The sequence below is a fragment of the Rhinolophus ferrumequinum genome, chromosome 9 (assembly GCF_004115265.2).
Source record: "Rhinolophus ferrumequinum isolate MPI-CBG mRhiFer1 chromosome 9, mRhiFer1_v1.p, whole genome shotgun sequence".
Taxonomy (NCBI): domain Eukaryota; kingdom Metazoa; phylum Chordata; class Mammalia; order Chiroptera; family Rhinolophidae; genus Rhinolophus; species Rhinolophus ferrumequinum.
In genome coordinates, this window is record NC_046292.1 from 70,410,955 (window position 1) to 70,434,106 (window position 23,152).

At 32.1% G+C, this 23,152-nt stretch overlaps 1 protein-coding gene across 6 annotated transcripts in view; it reads left to right on the forward strand.

Annotated features, from left to right (window-relative positions):
* Nucleotides 1-23,152, forward strand: part of CCDC18 (coiled-coil domain containing 18) — a 79,200-nt gene that overhangs the window by 1,361 nt on the left and 54,687 nt on the right. For 5 of the 6 annotated variants that reach the window (XM_033114333.1, XM_033114335.1, XM_033114336.1 and 2 more), the window contains 10 exons: nt 951-1,087; nt 1,589-1,763; nt 3,848-4,006; nt 4,402-4,508; nt 5,915-6,043; nt 12,747-12,843; nt 14,410-14,531; nt 15,462-15,753; nt 17,460-17,584; nt 18,431-18,591. In XM_033114333.1, the coding sequence (XP_032970224.1) occupies nt 951-1,087; nt 1,589-1,763; nt 3,848-4,006; nt 4,402-4,508; nt 5,915-6,043; nt 12,747-12,843; nt 14,410-14,531; nt 15,462-15,753; nt 17,460-17,584; nt 18,431-18,591 (1,504 nt within the window). Of the gene's footprint in view, nt 1-950; nt 1,088-1,588; nt 1,764-3,847; nt 4,007-4,401; nt 4,509-5,914; nt 6,044-12,746; nt 12,844-14,409; nt 14,532-15,461; nt 15,754-17,459; nt 17,585-18,430; nt 18,592-23,152 lie in introns of those variants that run through there. The other variant, XM_033114339.1, reaches the window with a different exon arrangement.

Genomic DNA, 23,152 nt, shown 5'->3' on the forward strand with positions numbered 1-23,152 from the left:
ACTCCTAGCCTTTTGGATCTTTAGGTGTGGTCAGAATTCTAGAAGAGTGATGAAAGAGAGATGCTACAATGGCAGAGGTAAATGGGATCTGAAAGAGGACTGTAATTTTAAGATTATGAAGAAAGATCTACAGGAGTAGTGGAGATTATAAAGCCTTCATTTAATTATATTAATTATGAATAGTAATGTGTTTTCATACATAATTGTATTATTAATAAAATGTTGCCCTTTATCACGATTTTTATATGCAAAGGTATTTAGTAGAGAATTTCAAAACCCTAGAGATACACTTTTGTTGAAGAAACAAAGGCTTTTATTTATATATTTCTTATGAGTTAACTTGCCAAATGTTATTTTGATCTTTGTGGTTGTGATGTGAATGTGAGTAATTTTAAAATTTTATAACCATTGTGAATGAGAGAAGGGGATAATCTTTATCTGGTAATAAATTGCCCTTAGGAAAATATGAATGACTGTAATGGTACTAATTTTATCAGATGTTTAGAGCTTGTAATGTGATTATGTAAGATCAAGCACCTCATTGAAATTGATCTATAGTAAGAAAATTGCGATGTGGCTTAATTATAAGGTCTTTGGATTCTGATGACTTAGGTTCAAATCTTGCTTCCTTGAGTTTGTGTGACCTTGAGTATGTTATTTAATTTGTCTTATTCTTAGTTTCTTCATCTTTAACATGGAATAAAAATACTTAGTTCACACACTTGTTAGAAAAATGTGGTTAGAAAAGGAGAACTATAATAACTAAACCCTGGCTTTGTTTTGTTTTGTTTTAAATCACCATGAAAGATTTCACAACATCTGAGAAAGAAAAATAATGAGTTAAATTCTATTAGTAGAAAAAAATGAGTTAAATTCTGTTAGTGTGGGAGTATTTTGACTGGCACCACAGATTCTTTTTTTCAAGGTACAGTAAATTCATTTTTTTTTAGGAAATGGCATCTAATTCACCAGACTACTATAATAAAGACAATGAAGAAGAAAGTTTGCTTGCAAATGTTGCTTCCTTAAGACATGAACTGAAGATAACAGAATGGAGTTTGCAGAGTGTAGGTGAAGAGTTATCCAGGTAAGTAAGTAGAATCACATATAGAATTCATAGTACGACTTTAATTTATGAATGTAAAATGTATGAATTTTATTATTACTTACTGTGTTTCTAATATGTCTCTAGAATACGAAATAATGTTCTATAATTTTGAATATAACTCAGTTTAGGAAAAAATCTGAATTATTAGAAAAACATTTATATATTAAGAAAACACCTTTCATGTATTAGGACTCTGTGAAATACCTGTTTCGATGTAATTAATCTATTGTGACTATTTTTTGAGTCTTAAGTAATTCTAGCATAGAGGCTCTCGAAATTCTACATAGATTGGTAGTTTAAAATTAACTGGTCTATTTAAAAATTTAGTTGAAACATTGCCTTAGGTTCATAACTGTGAATCTGATTTCCAGCAGCATTTCAGGTGCTTTTCTTTCTGTTTTCTTATATAATATATAGAAATTTGGAGTTGAACACTTAAACTACCTAAGAACTAAAATGTATTTTTCCTTTTTTCTCTAGTGTTAGTCCAAGTGAAAATTCTGATTATGCCTCTAATCCCTCAAGGTCTGAAAGGTTCATTGTGGAAGATCTTTCTCAGCCTAGCCAACTTGGACTTTTGAATTACTCGCCTTATAAAAAAGTTTGTAAACTGCCCAGTAACAGTACTGCTTTTCAAAAAAAGCCAAGAGATAAGGTTATTATTTTTAGACCTCTCTACTTAAAAGTAGTGTTAGTTTTTGACCTGTCTACTTAAAATAGTTTTTCTTTGAGTTTTTTTTCTTCAAATGCCTTATTCATGTTTTCCAGTCTTTTACTATAGTGCTAAAGACTCGTTGAATTTAAATATAATGGTTATTGTTTTGTCTTAACAGGAAAATAGTTATTTTTGGTGTATTATTCTTTTTTTTTCTTTTTTTTAATTTATTGGGGTGACAATTGTTAGTAAAATTACATAGATTTCAGGTGTACAATTCTGTATTACATCATCCATAAATCCCATTGTGTGTTCACCACCCGGAGTCAGTTCTCCTTCCATCACCATATATTTGATCCCCCTTACCCTCATCTCCCACCCTCCAACCCCTTTATTATTCTATTTGTAAACTTTTATATTTATCGCCTTTTTGCAATTAAATGTTTTGTTTTCTCAAATAAATTAAACCCCCTTGATTTTAACACTATACCGTATACATAATAGGTAATCAACTATTTATTAAGTGGTTAAAGTATACTTACTGTATAACCTGGGTCAGAGTGCTTTGTGATAGCGTGGCATTCTTTTATTTTCATTATCCCTGAATTTTGTGGATGATCTTAGATATCTTCCCTGGTCTGGAACTCTTCTCTCTCTCTGCTTTGTTCTTATTCAGCTATATTAATATCTCCCTGTGTTTACCCCTCTACTTCAGTCAATCCTTTATCTGCTTTTCCACTCTTCTTCCTGTTCTTTATTACCCCACTATATATATGGTTGCATATGTAGATCATAATCTTGTTTGATTAAAAATTTGCTCTTCCCACTTCATGCAGTCAACAATTGAGAGATTATCTTTTTGTAAGAAAGCTACTTAATGAAGCTGTTTGACTGAGCCTACATTTTAGAAAATGAGTTCAAGTTCCATGTCAATAAAGATTATATCATTCTGGGAAACATGATCTCTATCCTAATTCAAATTGCTGATTATTTTTTTAATCATATTTATGCCTTAGTTGAAATCATTGTGTTTTACCCGAAGCAAAATCGAAAGACAAATGACAAGTTGGAGGAGAAAAAATATTGGTAATGCCTATTAAAGACAAAAGGCTAATCTTTTTCATATATAAATAGCTCCTTAAAAAGAAGATCAACAACCCAATAGAAAAATGGGCAAAAGACATGTACGAAAAAGGAAATTAAAATGATCTTCAAACCAAAAAAAATGTTCACTTTCACTCATAATAAGAGAAATTTGCAATAAAATTATACTTAGGTACCAGTTCTTATGTAACAGATTGTTAGACATCCAAACGTTTGAAACTATTTTGTTGGTAAAAATAGGTGGAAATAGGCACTCTCATATATTGCTGGTAGGAATGCAAAATTATATAACCCCTACGGAGAGACATTTACTAATGTTTGCCAAAATCACAAAACTGTTTACCCTTGACTTGTAAATCCCATTTCTAGAAAATTACCCTATAGGTACGCTTGCATAAGTGCAAAATGAGGCATTGTTTGTCTTAACAGAAGATTAGAAATAGCTCTCCTGTAATAGGGGATTGTCCAGTAAGTGTCCAGTGATAGGGGATTGGTTGAACACACATGCAGTGGAACTGCAGCTGATGGGAAAAATGGAATAGGAATTTCTCAGTGTATTGATTGCGGAGAGGTTGCCAAGATGTATCACTTAAGTAAAAAAATGCGGAGTTTAGAATGATATACAGTCCTTTGTTGGTATCCGCAGAAGATTGGTTCCGGGATCCCCTGCAGACACCAAAATTCGAACACGCTCATGTCCCTTATGTAAAATGGCATAGTGTTTACATATAATCTATGCAATCTTCCCATATACTTTAAATCATTTCTAGATTACTTACAGTATCTAATACAATGTAAATGCTTTGTGAATAGTTGTTGCACTGTATTGTTTAAGGAAGAATGATAGCTCACCAACATTCACTAAATATCTTAATTCATTTTTTGAGCTTTTAGTCATTTTACTGATAATTGTTCATCATTTTACAGTAACATGTAATGCTTAATGAAATAAAAATAAATTGTTCTTTTTCATTTTTCAGATATCTTTTTCATCTACCCCTGTGGATCAGGAGATCAAAAGTCTTCGAGAGAAACTTAATAAACTTAGGCAACAGAATGCCTGTTTGGTTTCACAGAATCATTCTTTAATGACTAAAATAGAATCTGTCCACTTTGAATTAACACAGTCAAGAGCAAAAGTATGTTTCTTGAATTGGTGATTAGGTCAACAGAATCTTCATCACTTAAAAAGATTTATAATTGGAAAACTATTCCTTATATTGCTTCAATGTGTTATGTGTAATTTTTATTATGATAATATAGTATCAATATGTTATGGAATCAGTTTTATATGACTTTAGTATCTGAAAATGAATCAGGGGAACTTGTATAGTCTGCATTTAGATAAGTCAACTTCTTAAAATCTTAAGATTACCAGTTTCTGTGGTTTTATTGTACAAAGGAAATATAATTTATTTATCTTTCTTTTTAAAATAATACATTCTCATTGTTGAAAACTTTATAAATTTGAAAAAAGAACAGGGAGAAAGATTAACCAGTTTCCACCATCTAGGAACTACCTTATTTGTTTTAGGTCTCTATGCTTGAATCTGCTCAACAACAGGCAGCCAATGTGCCAATCTTAGAAGAACAGATTATAAATTTGGAAGCAGAGGTTTCAGCTCAAGATAAAGTTTTGAGGTAAATATACTTTTTATGACTTTAAAATTTTTATTTTGTACTTCTGCTTTTTGATATATCTTGCTAAATCTTGTCCTCCCCCCAATAAGTCTATAGTGGCTATAGACTATTTTAAAACATGTTGAATCTGTGTTCAGTCCATCAGAATTCCACTTGGCTGCAGTATATGGAGGCTAAAAAAGACTAAATCTAAGCTGAGATACTTATTTACATGCTTTTATTAAATATGAACTAGTTCATTTCTTGCCTTACATAGTAATGTATACTCAGCACAGCAGGGAATTAGGCAATTTATAATTTATCGTCTTCTGCTTTGAAATTAGATATATATGCATATTAAATAGCACATTACTCCATTTTAGTGATTCTCAAATTGTAGTTCTGGGATCAGCAGTATTAGCATCATCTGGAAACTTGTTAGAATTGCAAATCTCAGGTCCTATTTCAGACTTACTGAATGACAAACTCTGGGGGGTAGGACCCAGCCATCTATTGTTTAACAAGTCCTGCACATGATTCAGATGCACACTAAAGTCGTCTTTCATGACCATTAGAAATTTGCAATTTTCTTTGTAATACATATTTTATGTTTATTCCGAGGTATTTTATATTTTTGGTTGTTGTGAATTTGTTCTTGTTTTGTTCATTGGTGGTGTAAGAGAAGACTACTACTTCTTGTCTAATATAATTATTTTGTAATTGCACTACTTGTCATACTCTTATTATAATAATTTTTCATTTGATTCTCTTGGATTTTCCAGGTAGTTAATGACATTAGCAAAAAAAGAAAATTTTCCCTTTTCTTTTATATATTTATGCTTACTATGTTTTCAGTTCTGCTTTTTTGCAACTCTCAGAAAAAAATCATTGAATATAGTGGTGATAACAGTCATTTTTATCTAGTTTTTGAACTATATGGTAATGCTTCTAGTATCTCAGTATGAAATAGGATATAAGCTATATATTTATCATTTGATGGAAGTATTCTTTTATTCCTTATTTAAACTCTTAGTTAACAAAGGATAAATATGCCTTTTCTCTGTCGCCTATTAAATATTTGTTTCTCTTAACTCAGTGGTTTAAACTAAAGGATTTCTAATGTTGAACTTCCGTGTTTCCCAGAAAGTAAGATCTAGCCGGACAATCAGCTCTAATGCATCTTTTGGAGCAAAAATTAATATAAGACCCGGTCTTATTTTACTATAATATAAGACCGGGTCTAATATAATATAGTATAATATAATACGATATAATATAATACCGGGTCTTATATTAATTTTTGCTACAAAAGACGCATTAGAGCTGATTGTCCGGCTAGGTCTTATTTTCAGAGAAACATGGTATTCTTGCATACTGGCATAATCTCTTTAATTAATAGCTTTTAAAAAATATCCTTTGTTTTGTAGAGAGGCAGAAGATAAATTAGAGCAGAGCCAGAAAATGGTGATTGAAAAAGAACAGAGTTTGCAGAAGTCCCAAGAGGAATGTATAAAGTTGAAGGTGGATTTACTTGAACAAAGTAAACAAGGAAAAAGGTATTGTGTTTTTAAAGCAAGTAATTGTTTTTATAGGGGAGAAGAGAATCTATTACCTGTTTAAAATTCTAGCTAAGTTTTGAAGTGAAAACTTTTCAGAAATTTGGCAGTAGAATAACTTTTTTTTTTGTCCATTTTTTTCATTAAAATTTTCATGTGTGGATTTTGTTATTGGCATTCTTGATTGGGATTAATTCCTAGAAGCTCGATAATGATTATCAATGTAATGATATTTACTTATTTCTGAAATAAAGTTGCACGACCTCCATAAAATTCATGAGAAACTGTGTTTGGGTCTTCCTTACTTATTTTTACATAACGTAATGTAAAAACATCTATTTTGTATAAACCATGTCTTAAGATAAAGTTTTGTAGGTAGCCTTAACCCAGGAATCATTAACTTTGAATGTCAATTAACTTTTAACTAATATTAAAAAAAAAATTTTAGTTTAATGAGGTTTTACAATATAATAATGTAATTATAACACCGTCTATGTACAGTAAGATCATAATCTGCATTTTAATTTTGAACAATAAAAATATTTTTTCAAAATTTATGCTATCATAATAAGGTTACAAAGAAAGTATGTTTTGACAAGTTGTAATAAATAGGTTAAATATTTGTTTGCATTTATACTTCTAAAAACCTCTCAAACCCATCAATAAGTCATTTTTTGTTAAAATGGGTTTGGAAGAATATTTTTCCAACAGCATTTGGTTACTCTAGTTCCAGTTACAATATATATTTGGTAGACAATATTAAACTTAGTGGAAATACTTAGTTTTTGGAGCCCAACAGCCAGATTTTATCTCTCAGTGGCTTTGTTAACCTTGGACAAATGATTTAACCTTCTTGAATCTCAGTTTGTTCATCTATTAAATCAAGGTGATACTGTCTTGATATAAGGATTAAATGAAGAAAGAAATGTAGGGTGCCTCTTATATAATAAGCACTAACAAATGTACCTATTGTAAGTGTAACTTGTATGGTTAAATATTCTGAAATTCAGACTTATTCAGATAAGCTTTTTGTACATGGTTATTTAAAATAGTGAGATAATAGTACATGAAAACTAACTTTATAATATAGCTAAGTAAAAGTACAGAGGAAAAGCGACTGGTTCTATAGAGAACTTAAATAGAAATGATTTTTAGGGTAGGGTATTGACTTTGATTTCAGAAGATGAGTAAGTGGGCATGGACACAGTCTGGACAGCATCTGTAAAGGCATAGAAGTATAAAAGAGCATCATTCCTGAAGAACACTAAAGAGTTTTATGTCCTTATAAATGGATAGGTGTAGTAGGAAATGAGGCAAGAAGACATTTGATCCGGACTGTAAACGGTTTTGTTTGTTACACCAAAGGATTTGTATTGTAACCTGAAGAGCAAAAATAGGCAATTGACGTTTTTAGGTAGAGGTGTTACATGAAGACTCTTAGAGCTTTTTAAAGAACTAGAATGAATATAGGCTTCACTAGAATTCACTAGAATGAAATTCAAAGATTGATATCTTTGCAAAGACATTTTTGGAAGGGTGCAGAAGATTAATCATAATGGATTAAAAAGTGTAAAGGCAGAGGTTGTTTAGCTTTATGCTGTTTATAAGAGACATACTTAAAATATAAAGACACAAAAAAGTTGAAAGGAGGGATAGAAAGAAATATTTCAGGCAAATATCACTAAAACAAAGTAAATACAGCTATATTAATATCACACAGAATAGATTTAAGTGCAACAAGCATTACTAGAGTTAATAACTCATATGATATATTTTAAGTAACACTTAAGCAGGAAGCTATAAAGATTCTAAATTTGTATGTATGTAGTAATTTAGTCTCAAAATATATAAAGAAAAATAACAAAATTTCAAGTAGAAATGAACAAATCTATACTTATACAGTATTTTTACAAATTTACAGGAATTGTTAGATTAAACAACAAAAAAGTAAGAAGTCGAAGAAGAATGACAATAATCTTGATCTAATGGATGTAGATATGGAACTCTGTACCTTACAATTTGAGAATTCACATTCTTTGAAGCACTTCTAGAACATTTATAATCTGTTACCTCACTATGCCAGAAAGCGAGTTTCAACAAACACCAAAAGATTGATGTCATAGATATAACCTTCTCAGTCTACAGTACAATTAAATTAGAATATAAGCCCCCAAATCGTGTATGTTTGGAAATTTGAAACCAGACTTCTTGTTACTTATGGACCATTGAAGAATATATGATGACAATTAGAAAACTTTTAGAACTTAGTGACATAAAAAATATTGTATATCACATTTTATGGACTGTAGCCAGAGATATTCTTAGAGGAAAATTTTTAAGCCTATTCATATGTTAAAATTAATATATGACTGAAAATGAGTGAGCTAACACATCCAATTTACATAGTCAGAAAAGGGACATCAGAAAAAAGCATCGACAGAAAAATAGAAGTAATATAATAAAAGTGAAATGGATGAGCAGAAAACAAAGAAATGAGAGGATTACCAAAACTTAAATTTTGTTTTTTCTTAATGAACAAGATAATGGGTATCAGACAAGATTAATCAAGGAGGAAAAACAATATTGGGATTGAAAGGGGACTCCTAAATTAAACATTTTGCTGTGATTTAAAAAGACCAAACACTATATGAACCATTTTAGGATGATAATTTGAGAATTTAGAGTAAATAAACAATTTTCCAACAAAATATGACTTCACAATACTAACTTAAGAATAAATTGAAAACCAGAATAGATACAGAGCCATTAGAGTTATTGAATCAGTAATAGAAAATTTGCCTACAAAAAAGCAAACCAATCAAAACATGATGACAAAAGGCCAGGGCCATTGCGGCCCCCAGTGGCCAAAATGAAAAAGACTCAGAGTATCAAGCTTTGGCAAGATTGTGGAGTAACTGGAATCCTCATATATTTCTAGTTTTTTCCTTCAAAAATGTCAGTGTCCTAAAAGACTAAGAAAAGCCGAGAAGATGTTTCAAATTAAGGAGACTAAAGAGACATAACTAAAGCAGTATATGATCCTGGAAAAGAAGGGAAAAAAAACACCTATAAAAATATTATTGGAGTAATTGATGAAACTTAACATGTGAATTGTATATTAGATAATAGTATTGTACCACTTTTAGTTTTCTTGAATTTGATAGTTGGGTTGTGGTTGTGAGGCAATGTCCATGTTTGTAGAAGATGTGTGCTAAAGTATTTAGGAGTGAAGGTTACTAATTAGAATGTAGTTCAGTGCAAAAAAACCTCAAGTGAGACATATAAAGCAAATGTGGCAAAATGTTAAAACTTGGTGAGTCCACATTCAGGGTGCACCGATTTGAAATTTTAAAAACAAAAAGTTCAAAAAATGATGCTGAGAAAATTGATTATTGATTTTAAAAATTAAATTAGAGCCCTGCCTCATATTATACCTGCATATTAAAAATTTTTTTCAGATGTAATAAAGACCCAATTGCAAAAAATAAAACTTTTAGAAAAACTATAGGGGAGTAGTTTCCAGAATGTATCATGGTAAGGAAAAATGTATTTAAATGAGATCCAGGCAGCATAAATATTACAGGAAAAGACTGCTAAATTTTAAGTCCATTAAAATAAAAACTTTATGTTCTGTAAAACACATCATTTAAGAACTGAAAAAGACAAGCCAGATATTTGGGGAAGTATTTGCAAATAATATAATTCACAAAGATTACTATCCAGAATTTATAAAGAACTCTCACTAATCAGTAAGAAAAAGGTGGGGTGGGGGGATCCAGAAATAAAAGACAAAGCATCTGAACGGGTGAAGGACAGGAAACCCAAATGGCCAATGAAACAGGAAATTGTTCAAGATTACCGTCATTAAAAATGAAGATCAAAATTACAATGAGGTAAAACTACAATCATCTCACACTATTGGCAAACATTTTTAATTTGATAATTATATTAACTTACTAAGTGTAAGTTACTATGTGTAAACACTTTTCCAAATGTTTAAAGAGTAACTTGGGGCCTGCCGGGTGGCTCAGGTGGTTGGAGCGCCGTGCTCCTAATGTGGAGGTCATCAGTTGGATTCCCACATGGGCCAGTGAGCTGCGCCCTCTACAGCTAAGATTGTGAACAACAGCTCACCCTGGAGCTGGGCTGCTGTGGGCAGCCGGAGGTTGGAGTGAGCTGCCAGTGGGCTGCTGAGTGCTGCCGGACAGCAGCCGACCGACATCTGGGAACCCACTGCCTCAGCCTGGGGAGCGCAAGGCTCATAATACCAGCATGGGTCAGGGAGCTGTGTCCTACACAACTAGACTGAGAAACAATCTTGAACCGGATTAGGGGGGGCAGTGGAAGAAGGGGAGAAAAAATAAAAAATAAAGAGTAACTCATTTACTCCTCAGTCACATGAGATCAATAACATCCTCAATGTTATAGATGAGGAAACTAAATTAGAGAAAACTTAGAGAAGTTGAGGTCACACAGAAAGTAGTAGAGGTAGAATTTGAATCCAGACGCTGGCTGTACGGCCCACTGGATTGAATACCATGCTAGAGGTAGCCAAAGTAGTTAAGTAGAGAGATTTTGGTAACAGGTTACCTCTCAGTGCCTCATTTTGTGCGCTTATCTTCATTATAGATTGTTGGGAAGCTTAAATAGGTTACTGTTTTATTATTACGCTGTACTGGTTCTCTAAGCATAGGTGAAGGTGTGGTTCAACAGAAACCCATACACGTTTCTAGTTGGGAATGTAAATTGGTACAGCTGCTATACTGATTTTTTAAAAAGGATTGAATAAAGTTGAAGTACTACCTAGTACCTTCCTAGTACCTTCAACTTGGAAATAACCTTTTGGAAAATATGTACTAATTCGGCTCATAGTTATTTATCTTAAAGAAACTTACACATACTGCCAAGGAGCTGTGCTCCTGGATGTTCACTGCAACGTTGTTTGTATTAGCTGGAAAAACCTCAGTGTCTATCATCTGAAAATGGATAAATAAATTATAATGTTTTCATACAATGGAATAGCATGTAATAGAATTTTTAAAACGAACTATGGTCTCATAGGTGAACATAGATGTCGAATGACATTGAACAAAAGCAATCTGCAGAAGGATGTGTGATGCCATTCACATAAAGTATAAAAACATGGAGAAAAAAACTATTTCATTGAATGTAAGATTACACAAATTTTAAGGTACACCATTATTTTAGTAATCACTAAGAAAAAATATCACCATGGAACTATGATACACCATTAATTGTAAAAATACTTATGTTTAGAGATGTGAAAAATGTGACAACAACCTGCCTGTTAGAATAAATGAACGATGAGGTACTATTTGTGGGTTTAGGTTAACGTGAATGTACAAAATGTTTGGTAATTAAAAAACAACAACAAAGTGATTCTAGGGTTACCTTTGTGGAAGAAGTCGGGAATGGGAGTTAGAAAGGACTCACAGGGACCTCAACTATAATGTCTAATGTTTTGATGATTAAAATAAAAGGCTACAAGAAGCAAAAATAGCAGAGTTAAGATTCATTAAAGTTGGGTTGGAAGTACATAGATACATGTATCCATACTTTTCTGTGTGGCTGAAATATGTCATGATTTTTAATTGGTGATGAGAAAGAATAGATAAGTGAAACTTGGGTAAGTTTAACTTTAAAGGAAGGATGACAGAGGAAAACAATATGGGGTTTTTTATTTAAGTGAGACATACAGGTACCCTTTGCTCTCTGAATTCTACCTATGCAAATTAAGGAATGGAATATATTCTCTTAGCTTCTCAGATAAATTCCTTATTGTTTAAACTTTGTATTTTTTTTTAATCTGAAAGCTTTGGAACCAAATAGACATCTCTGATATTCACAGTTGTTATCCAGACTTAAGAACCATATTCTGGAAATAAAGGATACTTTCACTTGAGTTTGTAAGCCAATAGAGAAGAAACTGAAAATACAGAAGACAGTTCCTGAAAGGAAAGAGCTAAGATCCAGAGTATAGATAAAGCCAATTCACCTTGGATAAGAGAAGAGTTACTAACTTCCCTTACACTGGAAGAAATGTGATGAGAATAGGTTTAAATATAGAAAAGATTTTTGGTGTGGGTATGAAATTTACCAAGTTCAGCGCAATTGTCTCAATTCAGTGTGAGAAGTATGGGGAAAGGTCAGGGTCAACTAAGGCAGCTTAGTTGGGCGTAGGACAGTGCATGGTGGTGGTTGGATTTTGTTCAGATTTTCATATATCATTAGATGTTACTGTCTTTTGAAATACCTTTTTGAAAATTTACCTTTGCAAATCACAGGATTTACCAAGTATTTTTAATGTACTAGACAGAGGACTGATTCTGTAATACCTGATCTTTGGTAATTTATCATATAGACTCAGGCTACTTCCCTAACCTGTCTTTTCCAGACTGAGGAAAAAAATATTGCCAAAACATAAGAATGTATGTATATTTCAAAGTTTATGTTTATAAGTATATTATATTTTATTTTTCATATTTTTATTTTATAGTGAGGAAATTATTGTAGTCTAATCTTCATTCTTTATTTTGCAGTTAAGCCTAATATTCTTTTTGATACAGAGAAATCTGCTGCTCTCTAATTATTCATTAAAGTTAAATATAAATTACTTTGGAACTTAACTATTTAAATGCAGAGCATTTTTTACTGTTATTAATTATCCCTTTTTAAATGTTAGAGCTGAACGACAAAGGAATGAAGCACTATGTAATGCTGAAGAGCTGGGTAAAGCCTTCCAACATTATAAGGAAAAAGTGGCTGAAAAACTGGAAAAGGTAAGAGGCAGTTGTACAAATTCAATGTTTTGTATTACTGTCCATATTCTAAAAATAAAGATAGGCATAAGCATAATATGTTTGCTTATGATTAAAGCAGGGAGTAATTTTTAGGAATCTCATTTATAATAAAATTATTGAAATAAGGAATTTATAAATACTAATTTAGGATGATGTTCGCAGTCTTTTAATAATGAGCAGAAACTTTTTTATCCATAGAGGGAAAAGAATGGAGACAAGAAAAGAAACAAAATATAGAGAAAGATGGCGTGAATGAGCAGAGGTTGAGCTATAGAAGTAGAAGCAAGAAATTTGTTCCCATCACCTCGGTGACAATTTAATCAGAGTACATTATGTAGCCTTCAGTTGATCCCCTGGACCTGCCACCCTGAAGGGCTCACTTCTGCCTCTCAAAGGGAAGGTTCCTTGAACATATTAACGTTCAATGAACATAGTAATTCTACAGCAATGTAGTAGCTTGATTACATTTATTTAATATCTTCAGGTAATACCATATAATAATACCTATTTGGAGGAAGGCCATGTTGGATATTCAGATGCTGAGCTCAGAATAGAGGTCTGGTCAAGAGACACCAATATGAGAGCTTTGCATCTTGAGATAATAATTGAAACAAAAGAAGATAATGATTTTGATTAAAGGAAGGTAGAATGGCAAAAGAAAAATATTGTTAAAAATTAAGAAATCAAGATCCCATTAGTTACCTAAGTCTTATGTGTGAATTAATCAGATCACTGTTTTGAAAGCTTTGGAGAAGGTCCCTGTGGGAACAAAATATCATAGAAGGGATTTTAAATAAGGTAATCAATAGAGGGAGGTAGAATAACTTGTAGGGGGAATAGCATTGGGGAATGGGAGGACTTTATAGAGGAAAATGCAAGAGATAATTTTGTTACACTTCTCCTTAGGATGATCAGTTTCTTTTTTAAAGGAGGGCGCAGTTCACAGTGGCCCATACGAGGATCAAACCAGCAACCTTGGTGTTGTTAGCACCATGCTCTAACCAACCGAGCTAACAGGCCACCCAAGATTATCGGTTTCGAACTGCTCAGCAGAGCCCAAAAGTTAGGAAGATGTAACAAAGAAAGTAAGGCAGATCTGCCCAGGCCTCCACTCCCACCACTCCATACTCGGTGCTTGACTTTTATCTGTTTTAAATTTGGGACTGATTTTAGTGGGAGTATTCTGTGACTAAAATTTGAACAATGACTTCTCTGGAACACTGACACTAAAGTTACCCTTTAGAAACTTGTTGCAGCATCCATTCGAAAATTAGCCTTGATGAGTTGCTTGCCTTGTCCAGGTGAGGTGAGAACACTTTTGCTGTTGCCCCTCTGCCATACACTCTTAACCATTTCTGAACAGAAGTAGAATCCCCTCCTTGTCCAGGAAGTTCGCTTTGCTCCCTTCACTACAAGTATAGGGACTTAAATGGGTGGAATAGTTATTCCACTCTCCTGTTTATTTCTGAAATCACTATATTTTAGTTCAAAAAGTGTGTTTTAGTTCACATGAGTGTGTCCACTTAAAACAAATTATTGTTTTAGGTTCAAGCTGAAGAAGAAATACTAGAGAAAAATCTAATTAACTGTGAAAAAGAAAATAAAAGACTACAGGAAAAGTGTGGTCTATATAAAAGTGAACTTGAAATTCTGAAAGAGAAGTTAAGGTACAGTATCCTATTGTAGAAAAAGGACTTTTGTGTGGAAATGGAGAAAAAAAATTTTGAAATTGAATATTTTGTATATTGTAATTATGGCTTTAAATTATATAAAAAGATGCTTCATGACAGAAATCATTTTCTAGGTATAAAGTTAGGGTTTTAAATGACTAAACATGTATTGATGTTAAAATACTTGTAAATATAGAGTAATATGATCAACATTTTTCCTTTGCATATATTTAGAGAAAACAGATATGATGTCCTTGTGGTATGAACACATTAGCTAGTTAGTAAAGTATGTATTCTTCAAATCATGAAGAATCATCTAGTCCAAACTTCTCATTTCAGAGATGTTAAAAATCTGAAAAAGGGAATTGATGAAATACAATAACAGTTTTAAAAATTAGATTGTTCTAATGTTCGACATGTTTATATATATATATATATATATATATATATATATATATATATATATATATACACATACACACACACACAAGTATTACTGCCTAGTAATTTGTTGATGATTAGACTTTATCTTGTAGAGTTGTGGCTGATAGTTCATGATTTTTTTACATGATCTAAAACTTTTTTGATGCGGCAAAATGTTTATCGGGATTTTGGAGTTAGACCTCCTTTTTAAAAGGGGAGCAAAAGACAGTGGGGTTATCCTGCCCTACTTCTTACTTTGAGACACTGGGCAAGTTTCATAACCTTTCTGTGTCTCAATTTCTTCATCTATAAACAGGGAGTAATAATTGTGCTAACCGTATAGAGTTGAGTGGCTGGCATTGCAGAAAGTTGGCAGTCAGCAAATGTAACCAGGTATTATTACTTCAGAATTAAGCTTTAAAATATTTTAAAAGTGAGATTAAATACGATTATTGAAAATGAACGTATATTTTATTTTCATTTTCATGCTTTTTTTCTTCATAGGCAGTTAAAAGAAGAAAATAACAGTGGAAAAGAAAAATTAAGGATTATGGCAGTGAAAAATTCAGAAGTCATGGCACAGCTGACTGAATCTAGACAAAGTATTTTGAAGCTAGAGAGTGAGTTAGAGGACAAAGACGAAATACTTCGAGAAAATTTTTCTGTAATAAATGAAAACCGAGAATTAAAGGTCCGTATTGCAACACAGAATGAGCGACTGGATTTGTGTCAGCAAGAAATAGAAAGTTCAAGGGTAGAATTGAGAAGTCTGGAAAAAGTTATGTCCCAGTTGCCAGTAAGTATGTTTGAAAAGGAAAATTTTACTGAAGTGCCTTAATTAGATCATCATTTTGTGGTTGCTTTATTAGCTTGTGTTTTTTTGTTTCTTACATGGTAATATTTTCAGTCATCAATTTCTTTTCTCTCTAGTCCCTATTTCTTTGTACTTTCTGCTATTTCATCCTTTCTCAGTCTCTCAAATGCCATATGTAATAATGGCACAGAATATTTAAAAACCAGCTTTACTGAAGTAACATTTATATATCACAGAATTCATCCATTTTAAGTGTACTTACTGTTCATTGATTTTTAGTAAATTTACAAGTTTTAGAACAATGACCACAATCTAGTTTTCAAACATTTCTATCATCTCCAAAAGATCCCTGTACTCACCGTCACCCTAGGAAACCACTAATCTGCTTTCTGCCTCTAGAAATTGATCTTTTCTGGACATTTCATATAAATTAAATTATACAGTATATTGTCCTTTGCATCTGGTCTTTTATGTTTCTAATGCTTTTGAGGATCATTTGTTATGATGTATATCAGTATTTCATTTCTCTTTATTGTTGAATATTGTTCCATTGTATGAATATACTACATTTTATTTATCTTTTCATCAATAGATGAACATTCGGGTTGTTTCTACTTTTGGCCTATTATGAATAATGCTGCTATGAACATTTGCATATAAGTCTTTGTGTGGACATGTTTTCATGTCTCTTGAGTAGATAGGATGCTGATTATTTGCTTAGATTTTTTAAAAATTTGCTTAGATTTTTTAATGCACTGTTTACTTTTGAAATTTGGTAGTAATTAGGTGCAGATAGCATTTAATTTAAATTGATATTTCCATTTGACCCAGTTTCAAGAATTATTTGATATGTGATTCTGAAGGTGGTGTGGTAATATATACTTGATCTGTGTTTCATGCAGTGCTAAGAACAACATGGTTTGAAATGTGAATTTTTTTCATTTCTAGAAAGTGATTTGGTCATAGTTTGAAAGTAGTAGTCATTAAGTGGTTACCCTTGCCCTTTTCACAACTAATTTAAAAAAATTCTGTGTTATTCAAACATACAGAAAAGCACAGAGACCATTGTAGCACAGCATTTGCTAAATCTGGGTAACATATTGCACTATCCACTTCAGGTATTTTTAGAATAAAATTTTACAGATAAATAAAGGCTCTTGATGTACCTTGTCAGATCCCAGTTCTCTCCTCTTCTCCTCAGAGGTAGCGACCATTGTGAAATTCATGTATATCCTTCTTGTCCGTGTTTTAAATATTGCCACATACAAATGCATCTAGGGGGAAAATAATGTATCCATATATATATACATATATATATCTATAGATATATATATATCCATATATATATGTATGTATATATACATATATATATGGATATATATATATCTATAGATATATATATATAGGTCAGTGTGTTTTTGAAAATACTACATGTGTCGCTGTTGTTTTTCACTCAATATTATGTTATTTGATGTCTCCATAATGATTTAGGTAAATTCAGGTTTATTTAACTATTGTAGTTTTCCCGTTTTCTTAATATTTCATAATGTACTAATACATTCTCCTATTAATGGATATTAGGTAGTTTCTATTAAATTCACACAATTTTTCAGACTTGAAGTTCTGAATAAAAAAACAATTGCATCATAGATATTATAATTTTATACATGTTTGTTTTAAACTTTCAGTTAAAAAGAGAAATGTTTGGTTTTAAATCATCTTTTTCTAAGTACCAGAGGAGTAGTTTGTCAAACAAGGAAGACAACTATATTGGCTGCTGTGAGGCAAATAAAATGATGATTTCGGAATTAAGGTATGGTTTTCAGGTTCTGAAGTTGTGGAATACAATGTTTTTTAAATTGATAATTAAATTAAGATCTTTAATTGAAATGTTGAAAAATCACAAAAAAGTCCAGAGAATATTAAAATAAATATCCATGTTGTCACCACTAAGAATTGACTCTTCACACTTTTGTGATTTGTTTCAAATATTTCTTTAAATAAAATAAAACATTACAGGATACATAATACATTTTGATTCTTACCACCAGTCCTATTTTCCTCCTAAGTATCCACCATCATGAATTGGGTACATATTCTTCAATCCATTTTGTGTATGTTTACACTCATAAACACAGAAATATACTGTATGTTTATATTGTTTGTAACTTTGCCTTTTCACTTAGCATCATTTTAAAAATTCTTCTACGTTGAGGAAGGTAGAGTAATTGATGAATGCATGGATTAGTGTGGTTAGTTTAGTTTTTATAGCTGTGTAGGAGTCTATCTTATAACTATGTCACAATTTATTTATTCCTTTATTGATAGTTACCTTGTTTCTAGTTTTCTGTTACAAACAGTGCTACAAAGTATATACTTATACGTGTTAACTACAGTATCTGAGAGTTTTTCTAGTGTATATTATTCCTAAATGTGAAATTGCTGCACAATGTGGTATGTACATTTTTAATTTTACTAGGTACTACCAAGTTTCTAAGATAGCTGAACCAGTTTACAGACCAATCAGTGGTTTGTAAGAGTTTGTATATCGTGCCCAATAGTTGACTAATATCAGAGTTTTAAAATGTTTGCCATCTGGAAAGGTCAAAATGGTATATTTTTACAGAATCTTTCTAATAATTTTTGGCTTCTTTTCTAGGATTAAGCTTGCAATAAAAGAGGCCGAAATTCAAAAGCTCCAGGCAAACCTGACTGCGAATCAGTTATCTCACAGTCTTATTGCTCATAATGACAACAAAGAAAGTGGCAAATTAAATAGTTTAGAAAAAGAACCTGTAAAACTAGGAGGTGGTCAAGTAGGTGAGTATATTATACTGAATTCTGTTAATAAATTATAATCAGATAAATTAAAATTCTTTTAATAAATTATAGTTTTTTTAAAGAAATGGATTATCAACTGGTTTCTGTTATCAAACATACTAAATGATCTATTATTACTAATTATGGGTTGATGAGACAGCAAAAATTATTTAAAAATTCTTGAATTTTGTATCATTCTTTAAAAATGTACTTTATTGAAGCTATGTTATACTATTTTATGTTGTGTTTTCATTTTATTCAGTTCAAAATGTCTTCTAATATCTCTTCTGTGTGTTTATTTCCAAGTAGTTAGGGAATTTTTCAGATATCTTTGTGTTATTAGTGGTAGACATTAGATCATTTCCATTAAACAACTTAATTCATGAATGAACCTGATTTCATTTTTAAAAAATATTTTGAGACTTGGTTTATTGGTCTGCATTTGTTCTATCTTGATGAATGTTCCAGATGCATTTGAAAAAATTGTGTATTTGGTAATTATTGAGAGGAGTGTATTTTGAATGTCAATCATGTTAAATTGGTTGATAGTATTGTTAGTCTTCTGTGTCCCTAATGATTTTCTGTGTACTTGTTCTGTCAATTAATGAGAGAGTAGTGTTGAAAGCTTCAGATATATATGTGGGTTTGTTAATTTTTCCTTTTAGTTCTGTCAGTCTTTGCTTCTGATATTTTGAAGATACGTACATATACATTTAAGATTGTCTTGTTGAATGGACACCATTATTACAGTAAATGTCTCTTATTATCACTGGTAATAAATATTTCTTAGTGTGCTTTATTTCTTGAAGTCTGCTTTGTCTGAAATTAATATAGCCTGTCCAGCTATTTTTTTATTGAGAAATAATTGACGCACAGTGTATATGCTGTATAACATTGTATTAATTTTAGGTGTACAACATAATGATTTGATATATGTACATACAAGGTATTGCAAAATGATGACCAAAGTCAACATCCATCACCACACATAGTTACAGATTTTTTTTCTTGTTAGAACTTGTAAGATCAACTCTCTTAGCAATTTTCAAATATACAATACAGTATTATTAACTGTAGTCACCATGCTGTACATTATATCCCCAGTCCTTATTTATCTTATAACTGAAAGTTTGTACCTTTTGACTACCTTTACCCATTTCACCCGCCCTGGCTCCCACCACCACCACCCCTCCTCACCTCTGTCAACTACCACGTTCTCTGTATCTATGAGTTCAGTTTTTTTTTTTAGATTTCACAAATAAGTGAGATCATACATTATTTTTCTTTCTCTCTCTGACTTATTTCATTTAGCCTAATGTCCTCAATCAAAGTGAATCCATGTTACAAATGGCGGGATGTCCTTTTTATGACTGAATAATATTCTGTTGTATCTATATATTACATTTTCTTTGTCTGTTCATCTGTCAATGGATACTTAGGTTCCTTCCATATTTTGGCTATTGTAAACAATGCTACAATGAAATAGGAGTACAGATATCTTTTCAAGATAGTGACTAAGTTTCCTTCAGATAAATACCCAGAAGTGGAATTGCTGGGTCATATGGCCATTTTATTTTTAGCTTTTTGAGGAACCTCCACACTACCGTGTTTCCCCGAAAATAAGATTTAGCCGGGCTATCAGCTCTAATGAGTCTTTTGGAGCAAAAATTAATATACTTATATTTTATTATATTATATTATATCATATTATATAAGACCCGGTCTTATGTTAAAATAAGACCGGGTCTTATATTAATTTTTGCTCCAAAAGACGTGTTAGAGCTGAGGGTTCGGCTAGGTCTTATTTTCGGGAAAACACGGTATTCTCCATAGTGGCTGCACAAATTTACTTCCCACCAAAAGTGTACACGCCTTCCCTTTTCTCTAAATTCTCGCCTACACACTTGTTAATTCTTGTCTTTTTTCATAATAACCATTCTAATAGGTGTCAGGTGATAATTGTGGTTTTGACTTTCATTACTTTGATGATTATTGACGTTGAGCACCTTGTCATGTGCCTGTTGGCCATGTGTAAGTTTTTGGAAAATGTCTATTCAGATCCTCTGTCCATTTTTAAATTGGATTGTTTGGTTTTTTGTTATTGAGTTGTATGAGTGCTTTATATATTTTAGATGTTAACCCCTTATCAGATATATAATTTGCAAATATTTTCTTTCATTCCATGGATTACCTTTCCATTTTGTTGATTGTTTCCCTTTGCTGTACAGAGCTTTTTAGTTTGATACAGTCCTACTTGTTTATTTTTGCTTTTGTTACCTTTTCTTTTGGTGTAAATCCAAAAAAATCATCGCCAAGATCGATTGCAAGGAGCTTACCCCCGTTTTCTTCTAGGAATTTTGTGGTTTTAGGTCTTATCTTCAAATTTTCAATTCAATTTTGAGTTTATTTTTGTTCATGGTGTAAGACAGTGGTTCAGTTTATTCTTTTTCCTGTGGCTGTCCAGTTTTTCTAACACCATTTATTAGAAACTACCCTTTTCTCATCGTATGTTCTTGACCCCTTTGTCATAAATTAATTTTTCATGTATGAATGGATTTATTCTTGGACTCTATTATGTTCCATTGATCTATGTGTCTGTTTATATGCTGGTACCATGCTGTTTTGATTACTATAGCTTTGTAATATGGTTTGTAACATGGTGCCTCTAAGGTTTCTTCTTTTTCAAGATTGCTTTGGCTATTTGTGGCCTTTTGTGGTTCCATACAAATTTTAGGATTGTTTATTCTATATCTGTGAAAAATGCCCTTGGCATTTTGATAGGAGTTGAATTGAATCTGTAGACTGCTGTGGATATTATGGATATTTGCACAATATTAATTCTTCCAATCCATCAGCATGAAATATCTTTCCTTTTTTTTTTTTTCACTTTCTTTCATCACTGTTATAGTTTTCAATGTACAGACCTTTCACCTCCTGGATTAAATTTATTCCTAGTTATTTTATTGTTTTTTAATTGATTGTAAAAGGGATTTTTTTTTTAACAAATTTTATTGGGGAATATGGGGGGACAGTGTGTTTCTCCAGGGCCCATCATCTCCAAGTAGTTGTCTTTCAGTCTAGTTGTGGAGGGCGGAGCTCAGCTCCAAGTCCAGTCGCCGTTTTCAATCTTTAGTTGCAGGGGGCACAGCCCACCATTCCATTAGGGAATTGAACTGGCAACCTTGTTGTTGAGAGCTCGTGCTATAACCAACTGAGCCATCAGGCCGTGCTCATTGTCTTCAATCTAGTTCTGGAGGTTGCAGCTCACTGGCCCTTGTGGGAATCAGAACGGTAACCCTATTGTTCAGAGCTCGCGCTCTAACCAACTGAGCCATCCAGCTACGCCGGGATTATTTTCTTAATTTCTCTTTCTGATAGTTTGTCACTTTAGCTATTTTTGATTAGTGTTTGCCTGGTATGACTTTTCCCTATCCTTTTAACTGGTATGTTTATATATAAGTGAGTTTCTTATGCTCACAGAATGCATATAATTAATTTTTGCTTTTATAACCAGTTAGACATGTTTTGCTCCTCAATTGGCATGTTTAGATCACTTACATTTAATGTAACTATCAATCTTTTGGGGTTTAAATCTACCATCTTGGTATTTGTTTACTATTTATTCTGTTGGCCTTTGTTCAGCTTTCCTGTATTCTTTTGGATCAAGTATATTTTAGTAGTCCATTTTTTAATCTCTGCTATTGATTACCTATACTTCTTTTTTTTTAATGGTTACCACGTACATCTTTAACTTATCATAGTCTATCTTCAAATACAATGAACTGCTAGCAGCAGAAATGACAGCAGAGAAAATGAAATATCTATTAATAAGTGATTAGAGAGTATAGAGAATGATGGATTAGCAAAGGGAATGCCAGTAACTAGAATTGGTGATGAATACAATGTCATAGATTTTTCTAACATCAAAGAATAAAGCCAATAATGTAGAAAGTGAAATATTAGTGATATAAATAATTGATGGGAAAATAGCTATTTGTAAAACCCTTAAAGCCATAGTACATCGCTCCTTGTTTGCACATCTGTGTGTTCTCATGCCATCATCTACATTATGCCTTTTTAAAGCACTCCTGAAAGTTCAGTTACCTTGAGGTGGGGACAGATATGTACGCTTATAGTGGAGAAGGGGTATATTCAAACAATGAGCTCTAATATAACCTTCAGCAGTTTTTAAAAGTGTCACTGAATTCTTCATCAGTTAATTTGGACTGGGAATCACTATTTTCAGTTTTTGAATGTCAATCAAAATATTCTCAATGATATCAAGTTGTCCAAATAAATTATAGGATTAAGTTCAGTTTAAGGAGTCAGGACAAGGTTTGGGTTTTTTAAACGGTGTTTGTTTGTTTTTTAATTATTGGGGAATGTTGGGGAACAATGTGTTTTTCCAGGGCCCATCAACTCCAAGTCAAGTCGTTGTCCTTCAATCTAGTTGTGGAGGGCGCAGCTCAGCTCCACGTCCAGCCACTGTTTTCAATATTTAGCTGCAGGGGCCACAGTCCACCATGCCACGAATTGAACCAGCAATCTTGTTGTTGAGAGC